General features: G+C 46.3%; 1 protein-coding gene across 1 annotated transcript in view; it reads right to left on the bottom strand.

Annotated features, from left to right (window-relative positions):
- Positions 1 to 21,715: 21,715 nt before the first annotated feature.
- MINDY4B (MINDY family member 4B) overlaps positions 21,716 to 24,631 on the bottom strand; it is a gene marked incomplete at its 5' end in the record, with an annotated part of 40,741 nt that continues 37,825 nt past the window's right edge. Inside the window, 2 exons of the mRNA XM_079766344.1 lie at positions 21,716 to 22,235; positions 23,746 to 23,926. Coding sequence (XP_079622470.1) covers positions 22,093 to 22,235; positions 23,746 to 23,926 — 324 coding nt within the window. The 3' untranslated portion in view covers positions 21,716 to 22,092. The remainder of the gene's footprint in view (positions 22,236 to 23,745; positions 23,927 to 24,631) is intronic.

Here is a 24,631-nt window from a genome sequence, read left to right as displayed (position 1 = left end):
TAGCTTCCCCCGGACCCATGGGCACGTGGCCTCACCCGGACCCAGGGGCGCGTGGCCTCTCCCAGACCCAGGGTCGTGTGGCCTCACCCAGATCCAGGGACCAATGGCCTCACCCGGACCCGGGGCCAGGCTCACCCGGATCCAGGGGCCCACGGCCTCACCTGGACCCGCGACCCAGGCTCACCCGGATCCAGGGACCCACGGCCTCACCCGGACCCGGGGCCAGGCTCACCCGGATCCAGGGGCCCACGGCCTCACCCGGACCCGGGGCCAGGCTCACCCGGATCCAGGGGCCCACGGCCTCACCCGGACCCGGGGCCAGGCTCACCCGGGTCCAGGGGCCCACGGCCTCACCCGGACCCGGGGCCAGGCTCACCCGGATCCAGGGGCCCACGGCCTCACCCGGACCCGGGGCCAGGCTCACCCGGATCCAGGGGCCCACGGCCTCACCCGTTCCCGGGGCCAGGCTCACCCAGATCCAGGGGCCCACGGCCTCACCCGGACCCCGGACCCAGCCTCACCGGATCCAGGGGTGCATGGCCTCGCCCAGACCCAGGATTCAGCTTCACCTGGACCCAGGGGTGCATGGCCTCACCCGGACCCAGGGGCGCGTGGCCTCTCCCGGGCCTGGGACCCAGCCTCACCCGGATCCAGGGGCCCACGGCCTCGCCCGGACCCGGGATCTAGCTTCCCCCGGACCCAGGGGCACGTGGCCTCACCCGGACCCAGGGGCGCGTGGCCTCTCCCAGACCCAGGGTCGCGTGGCCTCACCCGGATCCAGGGGCCCACGGCCTCACCCGGACCCGGGGCCAGGCTCACCCGGATCCAGGGGCCCACGGCCTCACCCGGACCCGGGGTCGCGTGGCCTCACCCGGATCCAGGGGCATGTGGCCTCACCCGGACCCAGGACCCAGCCTCACCCTGACCCAGTTCCCAGCCTCACCTGGACCCAGGGGTGCGCGGCTTCACCCGGATCCGGGACCCAGCGGGGTTTCGTCTTCTTGATCCCAATTCCTGTTGGTCAATTCCCTCTCAGCAATTCCTTCGGCCATTTTCTCAGAGCTCCAGGGCAGCCACCGCAGAACTCGTTGGGCAGCGGGCTCGGCGAAGCTCCGGTGTGCCCGGTGCGCGGCGGCGGGCTGGTCCGGGGTGGCTGCGTTGGCCCTTGGGTCTGCAGTGGTGGCCGGCCGCCGAGCGTGCGCACCTGGCCGCTTCCGGGGCGTTGAGATTCTTGAAGGACTCGGAGGTCAGCAAGCGCGTAGTCTCCCACCCCATGCTCGGCAGCGAGTGGAGCCTTCCCCTCAGCTGGGGGAACTGCGCCAAGCACGTTCCAGGCCGCCATTGTGTCGCCTGAGCCGTAGTTTTTAAAGTGTGGTCTTTGGGTCACCGGCATCAGCTTCATCCCGCGTACCCCTCTTTTATTCTAGTTGTAGAGCATCTGCTCAGTCAGCCCTCCGGTGGTTCTGGATGGTGTCTGCTCTGCTCTCCCGTCGTAGACTCAAAATTGTTGTGGTAGGCAGCAATCAGGCTTCTGCCCTATGCCTCCATCTTGGTCCTTGTTTGTATAGTTAAGTCTTGATTGTTGTTGGTGTCACTGGGAGGAATTGTCCTCCAGGCCACTTGGCTGTGCGGACCCTCTGTGTCTATAAAGGAAGAGTTGCTGTGCGGGAGACACGTTTATGTGCCGGGTCTTGGTGCAGCAAAGCTTTGGCGCTCCCTGCGTCTGCCTCTTGAATGTGTCCCTTATGCGAGTGGTTGAAATCTGGTGTCATCTCACACCGACCACTAGATGCCCTCGTTTCTGGGTCTCCAATGGAGTGTAGGTCAGCTACTGCCGGAGGCCCCTCAGCAGGAATTATAGCATCCCTTATATTCGTGACCTGTTTCGGTGTCTTCCCCTTTTGGCTGCCTCCCTATCGCTCAGCTTCCCCAATCTCCCTAGGTGGTCGCTCTTGATACCCCCCTTTGTGGGCTGAGTGCAAAGTCTTGGTGTTGTTAAGCCTTGAATGCTGTTGGTACACTGGGAGGATGTGACCTCCAGTCTAATTGGCTGTGAGGATCAGCTGTGTCTATGCCGGGAGACAGCCCCATTCAACTAGACTTGCAAAATTGTAAAAGCCTCTGTGTTCAGCTTGGATGGGGCGGAGTTACAGGGCGGAGCCTACCGCCTTGGCTTCCCGTCAGCCCCGCCCTATGAGGTTCCTGTGTCTCAGTGTCCCTCTGTACTCCCAGCAAACACCTCTGAGAGAAAAGCGCCCTGGAGTTTCGCGCGCTGCCAAACAGTCTGGTCTCTCCCCCAATGAATCTGGATTCCCAGATTCTCGCCTGGAACTGGGTTTCCGTGTAGTCAGAATTGGGGCTCACCGCAGTCTGGCGCTTTTGTCTCCTTCCCTCCAGGGCGACTCAGCGGCACAGTCAACAGTCCATCCTCCGCGCACAATCCCGTGCGCGCCTCCGGTGCTCTGCTCTTCGCCGCCTCTCTGCACCTCTGCCCCACAGCCCAGCTTCCCCCAGCATGAGCCTGGCTTCCCCGGGTCTCTCCCAGAACTGGGGTTCAGTGCAGTTGGAACTGGGGTTCAGCACGGTCAGGAGCTTTTGTCTCCCTCCCGCTAGGGCAATCCAGCGGCACAGGCAACAGTCCCTCCTCTGCGCACCTTCCCGTGCGCGGCTCCGGTGCAACTCCTCTGCCTCCACCCCACAGCCCAGACTCCCCCAGCCTGAGCCGGCTTCCCAGGGTTTCGCCCAGAACTGGGGTTCAGTGCAGTCGGAGCTGGGGTTCAGCACAATCTGGCGCTTTTATCTCCTTCCCGCCAGAGAACGCCAGCCAGGCCGTCAGCCGCCCCTTCCTCTCCGGCTCCATCTTCCCCGCACGCGCGCGGGCTCGTGTCTCCGCCCGTGTCTCCATACCTCAAGCTTTTATGGCTTCTCTGATTTTCCTTGTGGTTTTCTCTTTCCCTCTAGTTGTGGGCATTTCAGTCAGCCAGCTTTCCTGTGGTTCTGGATGATGTCCGTTTTGACTTTTAGTTGTGTTTTTGAAATTGTTGTGCCAGGCTGTAGGTTAGGTGTTTAACCTATGCCGCCATCTTGGTTCTCCTCGAACATATTTTATTGTTAGTTTATAAATTAAATTCATTTGATTGTTATAAAGTAACTATATTTTAAAAATTATTTTAATCCTATATTTCTTTCTAAATAATAGCAATACTAACTTGAATTATTTTTCCTCTGAATTTGCCGTAACGTAAGTCGTAAGTGTCACTTTCAAGGCTGGCACTAGACTTTTTGCCGCCACCATAAAATATAAATAATACGAGTACTGTCTGTTAAATTCAAGAAAATTATGTATTTATGAAATAAATAAATAAATTACTTACCTAAATTATCTGAATAGCTGATTTGTAATGACATCACTTGTTTAACTAGCTTACTAGCACGCAGTACGATGTGTATCATCTGAGAGACAGTTACAAAATGTTTTCGTCGTTGCCAATCTCAAAAAATGCCATTGTTCATTAAGTCCAAACAATGGTGGTCGAATTCTAACAACTGATCGACAATGCGAACTTTGATAAGCAGTTCTCAATAATCAGTTCTCAACAATTATTTGTTATTATTAAAGTTTAACATTATAAAATTAACAAAACTAATATAAAACTCATATCCTGGCTAAATAGCCACATGGCCGCCGAAAACCGTCTATTCCCTTCCTGTTCTCCCGCTGTTCCCTAGCTTGTTGTGCATTCTTTCCAAAAATCGGGACTTTTTTAAAACGCCGCGGGACGCGGGACAAATTGTTAAAAATTGGGACTGTCCCGCCAAAAGCGGGACGTCTGGTCACCTTACCCAACTGATGGACGGAGTATGACGTAAACTCCACCTGCAGCTGGACATTCCTGAGCACCTAACCAGGCACCTTATATGGACTGTACATTGAACCACCAATCAGCACCTGCCAAATACCCTTAGCCCCCGATTCCTAAGTCCCTAGGTGCCTAATCATGTGCCTGCCTTACATGAAACCAACAATCAGCGTGTGCTGAGTACCCTAAGCCCCATCCCCTCTTTCCCTCCCCTCAAAAGGCGCTTTCACCCCCTGCACGCCCTCTTTTTCCCTCTGGAAGGGAGCCAGCAGGGGTCTTCTCTCCAGTAAAGCCTGTGTCCTGGTCCCTGGTCTCCGGCCCTCTGTTTCATCTTTCAAATACAGTACTCTTTAATAGAATCAAATCATATTTTTGTTGGAGTTATATTTTACTTGAGTGATAATTTTCACTCCCAAAATGTGTGGACAAAAGGGGCCACATGCTAATTGACAAGCCCAGGGAAGGCCTGCATGGCAGTCTTGAAACTCAGAGATCTAAGGTAACCACAAAGGATGGTCTGGAATGAAACTTTAACTAAACGCAGTTATGGTGGGTAGTTACATCCTAGGCCGGTATCTTCACTGACAAGGTCAACCTTTACCTTAACCAAGCTTATCTGTCTTTTTGCATCTATAATAACATATCCTTGAAATGTCTGAGTAGCTTGTAACTTCCCTTTTTCCGGACCCCTTGCAGAACAAGTTAATGTGCCTGGGCGACAGGACAGATACCACAAATTCCTTCATTGCTATCATGTTAATTGTTGACTGTTGGCTATCCTACACCCTATCCTACACCCATCTATATAATGTGCCTATCATTTTACTTTTTATCCAATCCCAGAGGTTTCCCCACTTTGTTTTCTCCCGCCTCTCTAATCTATCACCAATGGATTCCATGTAACCCACCTACGTCCACTCCTTTGATTGCAATGTATAAAAATTGATGAAAACCCGCCATGCTCAGAGCACTATCCCAATCCATGGAGATACTGCTTCTGGGCAATTGTCAACTGTTTGGCTCAAATAAACTCATAAATTCTTTACAGATTTGAATGTTTTTACGTTAACAAATGTCATTTAAGTACCAAATTAAAACACTGTGGTTTTTAATGCTGGTTTATAGCAGAGCAAGTTATTTTATGCAAATTAACATCTTTTAAAACAATACAATTTCTCCTTAGAAATTGTATTGTTCCCTCTTAAAGTTTTCCACAGCAGGGTATTTGTGTTTATTTGCAGGTGGCTTTGCTTTGTTCTGGGGTTGCTCCAAAGCCAGGTAGAGTTCCAATGCATGAAAAGCTTTAAATTCTACCTGAAGAAGATTTAATATGCTAACACTGTTGCAGAAGACCAAAGAAAAACCAAGTGATGCTTTAAAGAAAAGGAGGGACACTTTTTATTACGCCAGCGGACTCAGGGAATAACTTTCCAAACCTGAGTAAAGTAACATGCAGGGGGGTTCTCTTTCATATCTTTCTGGGGTCTTTGTCCCGCAAATATGGATCATGCTTCCGGTCCTTTTCGTGGGCCTTGCAAGAAGGCCCCCAGGTGTTGGGGGTCTCCAGGCCATATCTGATGGTCTGGCCTGGTGCCAGCGTTAATAACCCTCCCTCCCGGGCAGTGCACTGTTCACAGTAACAGGTTCTGCAAGACCAGTTTCTGGGAAGGAGGTAGTGACGTAATTATAGGTTATCAGGAATGTACACTGAGCTTGCTGGCATGGATTCAGATCACTATCCCCCAAATATCAGGGTTACATTGGAATTAGCCCTTTTTAGCCTTCTCAACACTAATTTCCAAGTACTTAAAAAAATTGTTTTTTATTTTTACATAAATAATGGAACCTTCAAAGCCAGACAGTCATTTCAAACAACATTAATAATTTCACTGTCCCCTTTTATTTAGAAACACTGTACCTCTTTGTTTTGATCAAATCACATAACCTTTCTTCAACTTATTTAAAAAAAATTTAACCTAAAATATAGTTGTATTTTTTAAATGACAAATAAGTATAATGTCAGCTAGTAGAGATCTGGGGATTGGGTGTTATATACCAACTTCCATCATTTTTCTACAACAAGCATGTCAAACTCAAAGGCTAACATGGGCCAAATAAACAAGGTTTAAGTTTATGTGGGCCACAAAAAAACAAAAGCTTCAATTTTCTTTTCTTTCTTTTTTAAAAAAATATATTTTATTGATTTTTTACAGAGAGGGATAGAGAGTTAGAAACATCGATGATAGAGAAACATCAGTCAGCTGCCTCTTGCACAACCCCTACTGGTACATGCCCTTGATCGGAATCGAACCTGGGACCCTTGAGTCCACAGGCCGACACTCTATCCACTGAGCCAAACCAGTTTCGGCAGAAGCTTCAATTTTCATAGAAATGTAGGTTTATTTCTATAGAGACATGCTGAATAAAAAGTGCTGAAATAAATGAGTAATCGTTAACATCAAATAATAGAACATTTAAATAAAAAATAATATTTTTTCTTGAACATTAACTTACCAGATACTGAATAACTGCACAAATTAATAAGCACAACGCAAATAAACCTATGTTTCTTGTTCCCTGAAAGCAAAATAGCTCCTGTTGCACACACCAAACAAGTCAGTACAAGGCTAATGACGTGGCAATCGGCTGCTAAAATATTTGCTGCTAGTATTAGTGGAGAGAAATGGTGTGCCTGCGCGTAAGGCGTGTAAGGGAAATGAATGCAACACGATTATAGTAATCAGTCATTAATGAATATTGTAGTTTGTTATTAATAATTATGTGTAACAGGATATTGTAAAAATTAAGTTATGAATTTTTTATTAAAGCATTTCTTACATACCGTTATATTGGCTGGGCAGCAAAAATACTCGTTGCAGGCCGCGAGTTTGACATGCTTGCTCTACAAACGCTGCTGCTACTGCCATTGGCATCTGTATGCTCCCTTCTGTTGAAGCCGTCGATTCTCAATCTCAGCATTTAATCTATGCATCAGCCATGCCATTGCTTCTAGGCCTCTGTCAGCATTTGAGATGGACTTGCCAGCAGCCCTTTGAGATGACTTCTGAGCCTGGCTCCTTTCACAGTGATTATGGCCTCTAGAGTTGAAATGTGTTTTTTCTGGGTCCTGAGGATGTGCTTTGTGTATAAGTCTCTCATCTACTGGAACCATATTTGCCAATGAAATATTAGTGGGTTTTAGTTCCATTGTTTTCTCTCCAGGGTCAACCTCAGAATGGTCTTGCACATGTGTTTTGGTTCCTGCCACACCTACGAGAGATTTCACAGCAGAAGGCAGTCCCCACGCTGTGCTGAGCAGTCTATGGCCGTGCAGCTTTCCAGAAGGACCTCTAGGTCTGCCCAGAACAGCCGCTCCAACCACACTTGGGCCCATAGGGTTTGGGTATTTCTGCATGGCGGCTGCTGTAACAGTTTCCGTGGGTGGTCAAAGACATGCTCCGAAGTCCGGATCTTCAAGGGGCTGCAGCCTGAGCGGTGTCTGGGCGCCACAATGAGGCAAAGGGCTAGAGCTCTGTGACACTTTGATGAAGAATCTTCTGTTATTTATTAGGCATTTGGTCCAGAGGTGTAATCAATATCTGCTAGCATCAGTTTCCTTTAGGGATCTTAGTTATAAATTATGATACACATTTGCTTTAATATCCAAATTGCCAGTTTTGTCTCAAAAGCCTATCTAGTGATTAAAAAAAAAAAAAAGCTAGGTTACACTATAATTAACCCTCCACCTTTTCAGTGTTTTGAAAGAGGATTGTTGGCACTGAGCTACTATGTGTCCCCCTCTCCCCCTATATCTTAGTTTGGCCCCCAGTACAGAGAGGATCCCCTTCTGGGCAGCTCCCTCCATAACATTTCCTTTTTCTTCTGGGGATTTTGCCTATGGCCTTAACACACATGATGGTGAGATATATTTAGTCACTATAGGGGAAGCTTATAGGAACTGTGCATTTATTCAACAGTTTTATTCGGAACTTACAACATGCAAGGCACTGTATTAAGTGCTGAGTTTTGTTGCCCAGGACCAAACCAGAGAGAGTCGGACCTGCATTACCACCATTTGTCCACCATCCAGAACTGAAATATCATTGCTGACATGTGCACATAAGGAACTGTTTGACATTGAAATTGAGGCTCAAAAGAACTGTTGGCCCAGAAAGAAACTCACTACAGACTGATTCATTTGCCTTTCAGCATAACCATTATTGCTTGTCTCATTTTTGGTTCTTATAAGTGTATTTCTAGTAACACATGATCTCACTCATCTAGTGGAAATAATGAACAACATAGACTGATGAACAAGAACAGACCCAGAAACAAGGAGGCATGGATCAGACTGTCGGCCTCAGAGGGAGGGTAGGGGAGGGTGGGGGTAAAGGGGAGAGATCAACCAAAGGACTTGTGTGCAGGCATATGAGCTAACCAGCGGTTGGGGACAACAGGGGGGTGGGGGCATGTGTGGGGAGGGGTGTGGGATGGGAATGGGGGGATGAGGACAAATATGTGATACCTTAATCAATAAAGAAATTTTAAAAAAAAGTGCTGAGTTTTATCAGTGAACAAAAAAATATTTCTGTTGTCATGGAAATAATGAATGAATGAATGAATTCTGTGCAAACAAGGACCAATGGCCTGCTGGGGCAGTATGCACTTTTTGCTGAAGGACACTGAAGAGTCCTGGAGTCTTTCAGAAAGACTTCTAAACTCGGCTATCCTGTCATAGACTCATGAAGCGCGCTGTTTGGGGTCAGGGAGATGGCAGAACAGTGCTTGGCTCTGAAGTCACCCTTTCCATCAGCCCTCAAGACTCAGGGGTGGTGGGCTGGCCTCTCCTGCACTGATTTAGAAAACAGGTGGCAGCAGAGACAAGGGTAGAAGGACACCCCTCCCCTCAAGGAATCACAAGTCCCAGGTTCGAGTCCTCCTAGATGTGAGGCTTCAACCTGTTTACCTTCTCCAAATGTATTTCCTCACCAGCAAAAGGGCTGCTAAAACACCTCCGGGATCATTGTGAAGTTTACAATAGCTGATACATGGAAAAGCATGTTGTAAACCTAATGCACAATTTCAGTCTATTTAAAGCTATATTGATTATGAGCTAAAAAAAAAAAAAAACCCTAGTGACAGAGGTGATCAGTTTGGAAATCTGTCATGTGCTTTCTTTGTGACCCTTTCTCTCTTGCCATGGAAACTGCATTTCCAATTCGGTACCAGGTGCTGAAGCTATTTTCAAGTTGGGGTTTAAAGAAAAGATTAAGAAAGCATGTCAGGCACCTACTTGGTGATAGTGTGAGACTTTCTCTTTAATCTGAACCTCCTCTGTTGTAGTAGGGGGCCCTTAGGATTTGACCTAGTAGCAAGGTCCCTGCTCCTAGGGCTGAAAAGAAGGGGTAGAAATTCACAGGGTGTCTCGGGACTCAGGTGGAGGTGGGATGGAGGGTGATGAAGGTTCAGGTGCAGAACCACTAGGAGAAATGCTGTCTCAGTCAGGGTAGATGGAGGTCTTTTAACAGGTCCGAACCTCTCTGCCATCTTGCACGAAATTCCATTCTGTAGTGTCCAAGGAAAAGCCACTGCCTGAGGTTCTGATTTGCACATACAGGGTGTCCCTTGCTGTAACTTAATAATAAACTAATTTTTGGTCATTATTTGCCTGAAACCTCAATGCTGACTGTAATCTCATAAGCAACTTTTTTGGTCACCCTCAGAATGTTTATTGATGCTCTAAAAATATTAAATTTATGTCAAGGCATTTGCATGAAAGAACTGATTGTGTTTATAATTTGATAATTAAATCTCACAGCTCAAGAGTGGGGAGTGAGGAGGAGAGGGCAATTGCAAAGCTTACACCTAAGTCAATGTTAGGAACCATTACCTGCACTCTTCAATTCCACATCTTTAAAGTGCACACACACATTGGGTTTAAAACATATGCTGAATGTTTAACTATTAAACTTCAACTAAAGGCTGAATCATTTCCCCCCGTGATGATTGTTTCACTATTGTCAGAAGGGGCCTAAAGCACTTAATGTATTGTTGTAGTCCTAATACTTTTGGAAATAGATTGTGGGCTGTAGTTATTTAAAAATGAGAATACAAACTCGGTGAGGGAATACTATTTTCTTCTGGTGCAAAATAAGCCAGACATGACAAGAAGTCAGCTTTTCTGACTAAGCAGGTGTCTGTTATGGCTTTTTACAAAACGTGCACAATTACCAGGGTGCACTGTTCTCTTTCCTCCCAGTCCAGCTCTCTGGGCAGCTTGCCCCTTACCAGCCTGTCTTAATTAAACACTCTGGAATCTCTCTCTCTCTCTCTCTCTCTCTCTCTCTCTCTCTCTCTCTCTCTCTCTTCCCCTCCTCCTCCCTCCCTCCCTAAAGATACCATTCAATAAAAGGATCGATTACATTTATTTCTCAGGCCAAAAGATGACTCACAAGACAGAAGCAAAGAAAAAATGGAAGGGACAGACTAGTTTTGAATTATTTATTCAGTAGCAGACTCCATGTAAATAAAACTATCAAAAACCTCAGGATTTCCATGGAGAAGAAGCCAGAAAAGAGCAGCCCAGATGTGGCCTGCAGGTTGGCCTGGCAGTTGTTCACACAATTTTTTTAATGTTGAGGCCGAACAAAGAGCCCTGGCGTCTTACATCCTTAGTTCATTGTTTCCCTCAGCTAGCAAGCTCAGCCTGAGTGTGCAGGGCAAAGTGACCCAGGTCGCTGCAGGAGCAAAGTATTTTCCATGCTGTACCATGCCTTTTTCGAAATGGGAAATCTCATTTTCTGGAAAAGATTCTAAATTGGCTTTTGATTTTACATGCCAATTGCCGGGGCAGCTGCAAACGACTTTAAGCAGTGATTACAGCCACGTGCACGTAACTTTCTGCCTTTTTATTGCCTAGATTCTGACAGTGATGGGCAACCTTTGGAGCTTGGTGTGTCAAACTTCGCCAAAAAACTGAGCATAACTCGGGTAGTGTGTCACTTTGAGGAAAAAACATTATTTCGCAAATGTTTCATCCTCAGGAGCAGCAAATGTTTCATCCTCGGCATGCGGCCGCCTCAGAATCGAACCTGGGACCTTTCAGTGCTGACACGTGTGTCATAGGTTCGCCATCACTGGCCTAGGAATTCAGGGGCGGGCCTCTCTCCGCTGTTATTCTGAACGGGCTTCACCTCCAGAGAGGTGCTCTGGCACTCACCTCACCCGTGGCCGGCAATACCTGCGCTGGGACCTGAGAACCAGCCAATAGCAAGGGGCGATTTTATTTCTGCAAACAGGACAGTTTAGTTCCTGGGGCTTAGCCAGCTCCTGTGCCCGCCCCGCCCCGCCCCCCTGGTTTTAAATTGCTGAGTTCGCGCATCTGGCTTAATGTTAAGTAGCTGTCAAGTAGGCTGCTCACCTGCCACTTTCGTTTTGCTCGCCAGGCTTCCCATCTTTCTGTGCGGTCAAGTCTGATTAACTTTAAACAATAAAATAAAATTATTTTACTGTTTAAAGTATTACACATAGTAGTACATATGTCTCCTTTTTTCCCCCCATTGACCTTCCCCTGGCCTCCCCTACCCCCCCTACCCCCCCCCCACACACACACACATGCCCTCCCCGCCCACCCCCCCCCCCCCCAGTGTCTTGTGTCCATTGGTTATGCTTATATGTATGCATATTAGTCCTCCGGTTGATCTCTTACCTCCACCCCCCCCCCCCCCGCCCCCGCCTCACCCAACACTGCCCAGCCTTCCCGCTGTAAGTTGACAGTCTGAGTAACTCTTGCACAATGTGGCTTCTTGGGCTGCTGCTGAGGGTAACCTGTGTGTTCCCCGCGTTTGTCTGCGGATGGCGCTCAGCTGCAGGCACCAGGGAGGCAGGGGAAAGAGTGCTGTGAACTCCAGAGTCCTTGGCAGAGGACGGGGCTGGTTGCATCCCTTCTGTGGGTTATAATCTCATGCAAAACAAAAGCTACCTAGAAGTGAAGCAGGGAGGGTCTGCTTTCAGGGTGTGAAACAGTCCACACTTTAGTTTCTCGTAAAGGACCTGTGTTGGCTATGCTAGGGCGGGGTGTGGTGATGAAATTCTCACCACCTCTCTCCCAGACACACTTATGCCTCTCAAAACATTCTAGTCAGAGAAAGAGACTGTTTGTCCCCACACATCTGTCAGGTTTTTATAATTTTACTATGACCCCTTTCAAATGAATGGTATCAGTACTCCTTATAAGTAGCTATCTTTATAAACAGCTTTATTGAGATATAACTTACATTCCATAAAGTTTACCTGTTTAAATGCTCTTTAGAATACAGGGCGCCCCCCACTCCCCCCATGTATACATTGAAAGTGCCAGTTAGTGTGACAGAGCTTGAACAGTTTATTGGCATGGTTTCAGACTCCACATTGCAACTAAACTTTAAGAAATGACTGCTTGTAGAGTTCTGAGGTAGCATCAAAGAAGAACAGCCACAAAGCTATTACATTTCTCCTGCCTTACTAGCTAAATATCTATGTGAGGCTTGACTTTCTTCATATATTTCAACCTAAAAACATATCACAATAGATTGAATGCAGAGGCAGAAATGACACTATAGCTGTCTCATATTAAGTTGGCCTTTAAACAGATTTACAGAAATGTAAAATAATGCCACTCTTTTCACTATTTTTTTGAAAATATTGACTCTTTTAAAAAATACTATCTTAGGTTAACATGTAATAAGTTTTATTATTGTTATTTTAAATAAATAAATATTTAAGTCATTCTTTAGTTTTAATTTCTAATAGGATAAATATTAAATAGTCATAACCCAGATAAACAAAAACTCTTTGGGGTTATTGATAATTTTAAGAGCATAAATGGGGGCTGACACCAAAAAGTTTGGGAACCATTGTCTAGTGGGTAGTAGGTATTTAACACATAAACATACACATAAGTACATAATTGAAACCATGGTAATATAGAGAACAAGGTATTGAGAGAGGACCAGGGGGACCTATTAGATGGGGGATGCTCTCAGAGAAGGCCCTTCTGAAGAAGCAGTTTCTTAAACAGAGATCTGAAGAACAAAATGAGTGAAGATGATTGTGGGCAGAGGGAATGGAACAGCATGTGCAAAGCCCCTGAATTGGGGGTAACCTTGATTTGGGTGGAGAAGGAGAAGGGCAGGAGATGGGTCAGGAGCTATCTATCCTATATAGTAAAGATGTAATATGCAAATGGTTGTTATGCAGTGAAGCGTAACGACCGACCGTGTAATGACCGGGTCACGGATCAGCAGGAGGGTGGGGCAGCGAGCTACAAGTGGGCAGTGGAGAGCTACAGGAAGGGGCAAGGCAGCAAGCTATGAGGGGGGCAGAGGGAGCTACACGAGGGCGGGGCAGCGGGCGGAGAGCTACAGGAGGGTGGCAGCGAGCTACTGGCTACAAGCGGGCGGCGGAGAGCTATAGGAGGGGGCAGGGCAGCAAGCTATGAGGGGGGGCGGAGGGAGGAGAGGTGGGGGGAGCTACAGAAAGGTGGGGCAGCGGGTGGAGAGCTACTGGAGGGTGGCAGCAAGCTACTGGCGAGCTACTGGCACATGGATTTGTGTGCAGGGCTACTAGTATACATATAAAAGCCTAATATGCAAAGTGTCCCCTCAGGAGTTAGATCGGGAGACCAGGAGTTCGATTGCTTGCTATGACGTGCGCTGACCACCAGGGGGCATTGCAGAATGAAGGAAGGCCCCAGCTGGCATCTGCAAGGGACCTTACCCATGCACGAATTTTGTGCACTGGGCCTCTAGTCTATAATAATAAAAGTGTAATATGCTAATTAGACTGGATGTTCTTCCAGACGTCCTTCCTGACAACCTTCCAGACGAAGCTGGGGCTGCGAGGGAAGCCTGGGTCCTGGATGCCTGCTGGCAGCCAGAGGGAAGCTCAGGTCCCAGCTGCTGGTGGCCGGAGGGAAGCCCGGGTGCCAGAGGGAAGCCAGTGCTGGCAGCCGCGGGAAGGAAGGCCTACTCTTGCATGCATTTTGTGCATCGGGCCTCTAGTCTATATATATAAAAGCCTAAGCGACCGTTATGACTGAATGACTGGAACCACTGGAACGACCCGTTGACCAGTTGCTATGACACGCACTGACCATTGGGGGGCAGATTCTCAATGCAGGAGCTGCCCCTGGTGGTCAGTGCGCTCCCACAGCAGGAGTGCCGCTCAGCTGACCGACCTGTCCTGGTGGCCCACCAGCAGGGGGCAGCCACTCACTCCCTCAGTAGTCCTGCAGGTCCATTCTCCAGAGAACAGGCCAGGGACCCATGTACCAGCGCCTCTGGCACGATCTCGACAGCGCCTCCTGGAAGTGGGCCTCCTGCACTGCGGCTGATTCCCCTCCCTAGATGCTCTGCAAAGAAGAAAGGATATAAAAGTGGCTGCCAGGTGGCTCCCAACAACCAGTGTGAATGTCAGTGGGACAGATCCAGATCCCAGGCTGGCAAGGGCGTCCCACCACCCGCCTGGAGGGCCTATTGCGTCCTGTCCCCTCCCCCCGCCATCCCCCTTGGGACGGGCCCCAGACTCAGGGCTCATGGCTGTGAGTGCTGCTGAAGCGGTGCGATCCTCTCCTGATCAGGACTGACTCGGGGCGAGCCTGTGGCAGGCACAGCAGTGGGGCCAGGATGAGCGGGAGCTGCAGACAGGAGCAGCAGGAAGCATCGGACTGCCGGTTTCAGCCCAATCCGCGCAGGCCATGCCGAGGAACCCCACCCATGCACAAATTCGTGCACCGGGCCTCTAGTATCTTATAAGCTCTTGTAAATCATGTTAAGATTTTGTCTGAAGTACATAAAAATGACTATAATATGAATTACTATACTATGATCATTCAAATTTTAGAAGAGAACCAATATTTGTTGGAAAAGGATTGGGAGCGGAGAAGAGAAAAGATGAGGAGAGCACTTGGAATGGCATTTTAAAGGTCCAGGTGAGAGACAGTGGCACCTGTGCGGGAAGAGATGGTGCACATGGAGCTACTTTGTTTAACATAGTTCTTGCTGTCCCCATCGGAGAGAAGACTCCTACTCACCATGCTTAGTGACACCAGTTATAAGTATCACAAAGATTACATATCCATTACATCAATTTTATAATTATTTACTTTATGTGTGTGTATTGTGACTAAATGTCCATATTTACTTTGGTAATTATGTTGGATAACGAGATTGAAAAAAAAAAATCACTCTAATAGCACCATCTTGTGGACAGTAATGAGAAGTTTTCTGTTGTTTATTTATTTATTATTTTTTTAAAAAATTGGGTTCAATAACAAAAACCTGAAGACATACAAAGTTCTCCAGAGGGTTTACCAGTTATCAGCCACCCTGAGTCTTTCTGGAAGGAGATGGGATATGAATGTATTCAACAGAGTTGAAGTTAAACTGGATATCCTGAAAATAACTGACTGGATTGAATAAATAAATAAACTTAATCCTCTCTGGTTGATTTTAACACAAAGAGTCATTGACTAAAAGTCATTAATTAATTAATTAATTAATTCATCCATTCTAAAGAGAGTCCCACAACTTGCAGAAGCTTTGGGCCTCACATAACCAAACCAGAAGCTTGAAAATACCTTTTAGTTGGGTATCACTGATGGCCCCCTCCTCTATCTGGCTGTGTGTTCTCTGCCTCCTTTCTAGGCTATTACTAGTCAAGTACTTCACTTGACTACTGACACTAGAATTCCTCAGGGCTCAGTTGTAGGTCCAGCTCCCTTCTTGCTTCATAGTTTCCTTAGGCAATTTTATTCCAGACCATCATGTTACTATCAGTGACTTCCACATGTATTTCTCTGGTCCAAACCTCTTCTCTGCGTCCCAGGTCCTTAATTTAATGCAATATTTTAAAAATTGATTTTTAGAGAGAAAGGAAGGGAAAAGGATGGAGAAATAGAAACACTGATGTGCCCCGACCCGCGGGGCAACAACACGGACACCAGAGACGAACCTAAGAGAACGAGACAAACAAGGGACGTGGAGAATGGAGGCAAGACAAATGGGTTTCTGATCAAGCCTCAAATTTTTATTCTTACAGCGGTGCCTTATATCCAAGTCAGGGAGTGGGAGGTGGGGCGCGGGGAGTGAACTGTGGACCTATCAGTGCTTGCCAGCAGGGGCTGCAGGCAGGGGAGGGGGTATGAGGAAGTTCTAGAAGGGGAGATGTCTAGGAGGGATAGGGGCTGAGCGGATCATGTGGACTTAGATAATTTGTTAAGGTCGTAAAGGGTGTTGACTATAGATAAAGGATGGGGCGGTTGAAGGGCAGCTATGCGAAGAATGCTTTGTCCTCAGGCATGAGGAAGTAAGCCTATGGTGAGGACCAAGTTTCCATGAGGTTCTGTTTCATTAGCTTACTGAAATAATGTTAGAATTAATTTGTCATTGACTCTTGGCTCCTGACACTGATGAGAGAGAAACATCATCGATTGGCTGCTTCCTGTAGGCCCACTGAGGATTGAGCCTGAAACCTGGGCATGTGCCCTGACCGGAAATTGAACCAGTGATCTCTTGGTTCCTGAGTCAATGTTCAACCACTGAGCCACACCAGCTGGGCTCTAATGCACTCTTTAAAAATAAAATTCTTTCTTGTTTAAACTTGCAGTGGTCGCCAACCGGTGGTCCATGGACCACTGATAGTCCAAGAGGTCCGAAAGGTTGGCGACCGCTGGTTAAAGTATTACATATGTCTCTTTTTTCCTCCATTGACCTCTCCCTGGCCACTTCCACCCCCCAACACATGCCCTCACCCCCCAACTGTCTGTGTCCATGGGATATGCTTATATGCATGCATACAAGTCCTTTGGTTGCTCTCTTACTCCCCTCCCCCACACTCCTGACCTGAGGTTGGATGGCCTGTCGATGCTTCTATGTCTCTGGATCTGTTTTTGTTCATCAGTTTATGTTGTTCATTATAATCCACAAATGAGTGAGATCATGTGATACTTCTCTTTCTCTCACTGGCTTATTTTGCTTAGCATAATGCTCTCCAGGTCCATCCATGCTGTTGCAAATGATAAAAGTTCCTTCTTTTTTTACAGCAGCGTATTATTCCATTGTGTATACTATGTACCACAGTTTTCTTCACTCATCTGCTGATGGGCACTTAGGTTGTTTCCAAATCTTAGCTATTCTAAATTGTGCTGCTATGAACGTAGGAGTGCATATATCCTTACTGATTGGTGTTTCTGTTTTCTTCGGATGTATTCCTAGAAGTGGTATTACTGGGTCAAATGGCAGTTTCGTTTTTAATTTTTTGAGGAAATGCCATACTGTTTTCCACAGTGGCTGCACCAGTCTGCAATCCCACCAGCAGTGCATGAGGGTTCCTTTTTCTCCGCATCCTCGCCAGCACTTTTTGGTTGATTTGTTGATGATAGACATTCTGACAGGTGTGAGATGGTACCTCATTGTCATTTTGATTTGCATGTCTCAGATTATTAGTGATTTAGAGCATGTTTTCATATGGCTCTTGGCCTTCTGTATGTCCTCTTTTGAAAACTGTCTATTTAGGTCCTTTGTCCATTTTTTGATTGGATTGTTTATCTTCCTTTTGTTAAGTTGTATGAATTCCCTAGAAATTTGGAAGATTAAACCCTTATCAGAGATAACATTGGCAAATATATTCTCCCATGCAGTGGGCTCTCTTATTGTTTTGTTGTTGGTTTCTTTTGCTGTGCAGAAGCTTTTTATTTTGATGTAGTCCCATTTGTTTATTTTCTCCTTAGTTTCCACTGCCCTAGGACAGTGATGGCGAACCTATGACACACGTGTCAGCACTGACACGCGTAGCCATTTCTGAGGACACGCGGCCGCTGAGGCGGCTGCATGCTGAGGATGAAACATTTGCGAAATAACGTTTTTTCCTCAAAGTGACACACTACCCGAGTTATGCTCAGTTTTTTGGCGAAGTTTGACACACCAAGCTCAAAAGGTTGCCCATCACTGCCCTAGGAGCTGTATCGGTAAAGATATTGCTACAACATATGTCTGATATTTTGCAGGGCACTGCAAAGCCTATCGATTCTTCTAAGCCTTTCCTCTTCTAAGCCTATCGATTCTTCTAAGATTTTTATGGTTTCCCATCTTACATTTAAGTCCTTTAACCTTTTGCACTCGGATGTCGAGTGTGACGTTATTGAATGTATCAATAATTTGAAATATTAAAAAATCCAAATAAATAAGTTTGTATGAAAAGAAACTCCAGGTTGTTTTTTAAAAAAATATATTTTATTGATTTTTTACAGAGAGGAAAGGAGAGGGACAGAGAGCTAGAAACATCGACGAGAGAGAAACATTGACCAGCTACCTCTTGCACACCCCCTACCGGGGATGTGCCTGCAACCAATGTACATGCCCTTGACCGGAATCGAACCTGGGACCTTTCAGTCCGCAGACCGATGTTCTATCCACTGAGCCAAACCGGTTTCAGCGAAACTCCAGTTTTTTATTCTACTGCCGTGCTTTGTAAAATCTGGGGTATTTAAAAAATTAAATCCCGAGTAGAATAAAGAAATCAAGAAAAAAGCAAGCGAGTGCAAAGGGTTAACCATTTTGAGTTTATTTTTGTGTATGGTGTAAGTTGGTGGTCTAGCTTCATTTTTTTGCATGTATCTAATTTTCCCAACACCATTTATTGAAGATACTGTCTTGACTCCATTGTATGTTCTTGCCTCCTTTGTCAAATATTAATTGAGCATAATGGCTTGGGTCGATTTCTGGGTTCTCTGTTCTGTTCCATTGGTCTATATGTCTGTGCTTGTGCCAGTACCAGGCAGTTTTGAGAACAGTGGCTTTGTAGTATAGCTTGATATCTGGTATTGTGATCCCTCCAACTTTGTTTTTCTCTAATGCATTCTTCTATCTCTCCACATGAATATCATGTCCAAGATTGAACTTGTGACTTTCTCCACTCCAAGTCTGTTGTTCTTTAGTGTTTTCAAATTCAATGGAGGCACAACCACCACTTTTCAAACCAGAAGAAACTTAAAAGTCATTCCTGAGCCCTTATTCTCCTTCATTTCCATCCCCCTGCAATCAATCTCTTGCCCTTGTCTATTTTACCCCCAAGTGGTATTTGCTCTACGTTTATTGCTGCCCCTCTACCCTGGTCCTGTCTTGCCTAGTCGTTGCTATAGCTTTCTAACTAGTCTCTGCATTGACTCTGGGTTCTCTCCAACCCACTCTCCACACTGAGCCATTTTTTTTCAAAATGCAGATCTTACCAGGCCACTTAAAACCTTCCGAGGTTGCCCATGCCTCTCATCTACCCTGCCTATGGTGGTGCTTACCTGCCCCTCCAGCTGCCTCTCCACCATCTCCACCCTGTTCTCTGCATGGCAGCCCCTGGGGCTTCTCTGTTCCTCAGGCTCATTCACCACAGGGATTTGTACCTTCGTCCTCTTCCCCTCTCCTAGTAATCTCTACTCAGCCTTCCAAATGCAGCGTAACCGTCTGTTCCTCAGAGATGCTGTTTCCTAAACTTCCAGGCCTTTATTACAAGGTATTACTCATCAGAAACCCCTGCCCTCCAAACCCTTGTCTCACTTTTCAAGTTTATATTCATTAAGGTGTTTTTATTATTCCCATTGTCATGGCCTCAGAAGAGCCTAAGCTCTGTGAGAGAGGAGGGGCCATGGCTGGCTTTGCTCACTGTTTCTCCTGCCTCCACCTGGCACATAGGGGAGGTTTAAAAAGTTTCCCCAATGAATGAACAGTTGTGTCTCCAGGGCCCTGACAAGGCATTTGCAACAGTCAACAATGTCCATAGTTTGTTACTCACTTAAAAATAAAATCAGGTCCAGGTGTGACTGATGTTTGCATGTAACCTGTACAGCACGAAGCCAAACCAGCCAGTGCTAGGTGAAGGGGATCTCAGGCCGGCCTGCCCCCTGGCCTGGTCCCACTTGGTCTATTAACCCTTTGCACTCGCTTGCTTTTTTCTCGATTCCTTTATTCTAATGCTAACCGTGTCGAGTCACACTCGACATCCGAGTGCAAAAGGTTAACATTGGTGAGTACACATTTGGAAAAATGTTACATGCATCTTCTTTAAGAACAAACAATAATTTTGAGGGACATTCCAGTCCAAGTCAATATTTGAGAAAAAGAAAAGTGTTTGCCATCTCCTTCAGGGTTCAGTCCCACTAAAGACAAGAGTCAGTTTAGGTAACTATTCAGAAAAATCATGATCCTTGTCATCAAGCAAATGGCTTTCGCCTGCTCCATATTTGAGAATCTGAAAGGACAATTAGTCATTTTTCTCAAAACACAGAAAGTTCAAGGTAAATTGATGGTCCCAGGAAATTTCTAGCTTCTTTTAAATAACTTTTTACCTTAAAAAACATTTCAATTATTACTGGGTGCCCTGTTTATAAGGTAAAATAAAAACTTATTTTCACTGAACATTGACATATAAAGTTATTAATACCTTTATATATAAAAATTATTATACCTTTATGTATAAAACATACTTAATCTTTGCTGTATTGTTTTACTCATTTAAAGATTTGTTCCAAGAATAATTTAAGTACAACCTATAAAATATGGCAAAATAATATATATTATATTCAGAGAGAGATAAAATAATATATATTATAAATAAATTAAAATTCAAAGGCAAAATATAATAGGGACAGAAAATAAGTTCAGAAACTAGGTCAATTAAAAATGTCTTTTGTAAGAAGTAACACCACTAGGCTGGGTTCTACACAACCGCCACCCTGCCCTTCCTTCTACAGGAACCAAGGGTCCTGTGCGCAGTCCTAGAGGGTGAGCTGTGACTGGTGTAAGAGTCATGGACCCCTCACTGGACCATTCTTGTTAGAAAGGAATGTCCTGGTTGTGTGAGATTCTTGTAGTGAGATCTCATATTTGTGGCTGGGCTCTTGCTAGGATTCTTTTGGCAATAGCTTTCTAGCAGTCCACTCCAAAGGGACATTTTGTTAGAGATAACTCCGTGTCCCTAAAACAAAAACAGGCTGCACAGAAAAAACACAATATTGATAAATTAAGACCAAATGAGACACGGGTCTGTAGGGATTCATTCGTTTGCCCAATGTATTTAAAATCCTGAATGAAAATACCCATGATACAGATGTTGTAATCAGCAACCCATGCCAAATTGGCTTTCTCTTTTGATGTAATTTATTACTCGCCTTGAAGTTTCATTTTCTGCATGCTCCCTAAGTTAAAACACTTTTCTTTTAACCAAATGAAAATGCATTAACAAATTAACTTGGAAAATATGTGCAGAAAGTTGTTCTTTACAAACTAACCTTTGGCTTGTGTGTGAGTTGGCAGACCGGTGGGGTGGGTAGGAAAAGGTGTAGGCAGTTCCTATGTGCTCCCTTAGAAAGAATATGTCTTACTCTGTGTATTTTTCAGGAAAATGTAGGCATTCAACAGGACAGGGAAAGATCAGATTCTCAAAAGAGTTGTTTCCTCTAAACACTGAAAGCAACTGCAGCGGGCTTAGCAGAGACAAAAAATGACATAAGGAGAGATCTTGTTTTTATATATAATTTAATTTTATCTAGGAACCAGACTTCTTTCTGTTTGTCTGTCTACGCATCTATAAACAGCTTATAAAGAAAAGGAACAAACAGCACTGAAAGGTTGTCTCCTTCTGTGTGCTTGCCATGACTATTTGAATCCACAAGTTCACTGCTACGGATGCCAGCCCAGCAGGAATAGCACCCACATCAAGCCTGACGAAGCCCACTTATTATTTTAATGACAAGAACTTGCTAATGTGGGCACATGAAATGTAACCTTGGAAAGGCATGCTCTCCACACCGGGAGGTCTTTGGGAAGCTTGAGTTCTTGCCAGGACTAAAAGTTTGATGCATTACCAATGACTTCATCCCAAGTGAAAGCTAGCCTCCCACTCGGTCAGCCTCGGGCAGAATCACACCAAGAAAGGACAATTTGGAAATAGCATGCAGGAAAGAGACTTCATTTTCTCTTTTGAATAAAATAAAAGAAGTAGTCTACATGTGTATAGAGGATGCAGCTCCCAGGCCCTGCAGTAAGGGCCCATGTTTCTCCTACAACTGCAGAGGGCTTAACACACAGTGCCCCAAAATATAATGGGGTTTTCTGTGGGCATTGTAGATGTGAAATGATCTCCCCCCAAATTAATCTTTGCATCCCATCATTCTGACACTTCATCGCACATCCTGGCTTTCTCTTTAGAAAAAGGGAACAGTTCCATTCCAGTTAATGGTGGCTTCTCTCCACTTGGTTCTGATTGCCATCTCCACTGGAGAACACCGTCTTCCTGGTCCATGTTCCTCCTCGGGTTGGTCACTTTCCCAGTGATGGGAGTGAGTATCTGGGGGAGGAACAGCCGGCACTTAGACCCCAGCCTATGCACACTGTTCCAGAGGAAGCCAGGAAGGAAGGCAAACGGGGGGGTGGGCAGGAGTCAGGCTCAGCGTGTGTTCCTAGAACCATAAGCAGAGGGGGCTGGTACGTAGAAAAACCGGGTTGTTTTGTATTTTGGAACATGAATATGGATAAGTCATGTAATGAACATGACAATACCATGATCTAACCTAGAGCAAGGTGTAGGTCACTGGGTGTTGTCAGAAAAAAATCAGGTAAAGTGGAATGCTATGACCTCTTCAATGCTTCTGTGAAATTTTGGGTGAAGAGCAAGGTATTCTGGTAAGGTAATCAAGAACTGTGTTCAAGGCCCAGATTTGTTGCATGCAACATTTGAGAAGGCACTGAATATCTCTCAGCTTCCTTTAGTCAATCGGTAACTATTGGCCACCTCCGTTTCCTCCATGTAAAAATAGATACTAGTATCTACCTCATATGACTGTTGGGAGAATTTAATGGGATAATGTATGCAAAGCTTTCAACGCAGTGCCCACAACAGAATGCTTGCCATGCATGTGAGCTAATAAAAAATGATGCTTTCCTCAAAGAAGACAGTAAAGTAGAAATGATAATATATTTTAAGGAACATATTCTCCATACCCCACTAAATTAAATAGGTTAATATATATTTTTCAGAATTAAAGAAAAAGAATCAGTAGCTGCACAGATAAGGCAGTCACTAAGATACTTCTCCAGATTTGGTCTTAATAATAACAGGCCTGTGATGCCCATACAAAGAGTCAGAGATGAAATCGACAGACGCTGTTCTCATCACTTTTATTCCCTTGTCCAAAGGGTCAGTGTTTAAAGCCATCTTAAGGTTAGTCCTTTTCCGCATGAGTTAAAAAAAGAAGATGGTTGAAATTGCAGTGAGTTGACCCATGTGGTTGCTTGTCCCATTGGACTAGAACCTCCTGATGTTTGCAGGACTGTACCTTAGTCTTGTTGCTTTCCTGGCGTTCAGCACAGTGCCTGGCACTTAGTAGGCCCTCATAAAGGCTTTGTGAACTGATCTGAACAGAAATGCACCATCAGATTGGTTACTTATGTCACTGGATGCTCATCTGATGTTGGGTCATGGGATGGCATTGGCCAGTGGGAACCCTCTCCTCCCAATGGTTTTAGCGGTTCTTTCCTCAGGCATGAAATGCCACATGCTCAAAGACAAATGACCCCGGAGAAGGCTTTTTGGAAATTGGACGCCACCTTTTGTTTTTCCTCTAGCCTATCAGTTATTTGTTCCTCGGTGCTTCTTCTAAGCCCCCGCTCTATTTACAGCTGGCTTAGAATTCCCAGGCTACAGTGCGGCGTTTAGGCCCGTGGAGCTCATGCAGGGTTTCCTTTCAGAGAGCAAGCCGAAGCATTCGCTTGCAGACCTAGCATGAATATCCACACCGCTGCTAAATGTCCCTTTGAGCCCATTAAAGCACACGGCCTATGGAGTCAGAGCTGCTCACCCACTGTAAGACGGGCAGGCTTTTTCTGGAAGGGCTGCCCACCATACAAGTGCAGATCAAACCGCCGCTCCGCTTTCCAGTCTGCGAGGAGCTGCCTGTTTGTGCTAAAAAGGACACTGTAGCTTCCATTGATGTTGCACAGCCAAATGGGCAATTTGGGAGTCTTCAGCATGCTGCCCACCTGGGAGGGGGAAGCACATGCAGGTGAATAAATAGCTTTTGCCGACTTTGCGGCCGATGCTGATACGGCCTCGTGATCAAAAAGCAGCTCTGAGACACCTCGCTGCACCTGTAGCGGAGCGGGGCTCCGCGGGAGGGAGACGGGAAAGAGAGCTTCGTGAATGAATTTACATTGGTGAATGGTGCGTTCTGCCAATCATGCTGTTTTTCTCTCAATGGATTTTATTTTAACACTAGGGGCCCAGTGCAGGAATTCCTGCACTTTGAAAGGAACTGTGGGCCTCGAGGCTGCCTGGGCACAGGGGCGGGTCTTGGCCCATTCTCCACACCTGGTCCCCTGTCTACCCACAGCCCGGCTCCCACCACCACTGCTCCTGGCACCGCTGCTCCCACCTGCTGACGGTGCCAGCCCTGCTAGCACCCGCTGACTACGCAGAGCGATTGGGGCTGGCATCCTGATTGGGGAGGTGGAGAAGCCCTCAGGGGTGATCGGGCGGGCAGCCGCTGTTCGCACCTGCTGATGGTGCCAAGTGATCGGGACTAGCTCTGGGAGCCAGCAGCAGGTGCCAGCGGGGGACCATGGTGCCCGGGAGCAAAGAATTGTCAGTAACCACTAGAGGCTCTCCCCGATGACAGCGATCGGTGCCCCACCTTGGTCTGGCGCCCCTGCTCACCTGCTCCACCATACTGCCGTAGCCGATGCCTG

Source organism: Cnephaeus nilssonii (assembly GCF_951640355.1).
Source record: "Cnephaeus nilssonii genome assembly, chromosome: 3".
In the NCBI taxonomy this organism is placed as follows: Eukaryota; Metazoa; Chordata; class Mammalia; order Chiroptera; family Vespertilionidae; genus Cnephaeus; species Cnephaeus nilssonii.
This window is presented reverse-complemented; position numbering and strand designations above follow the sequence as displayed.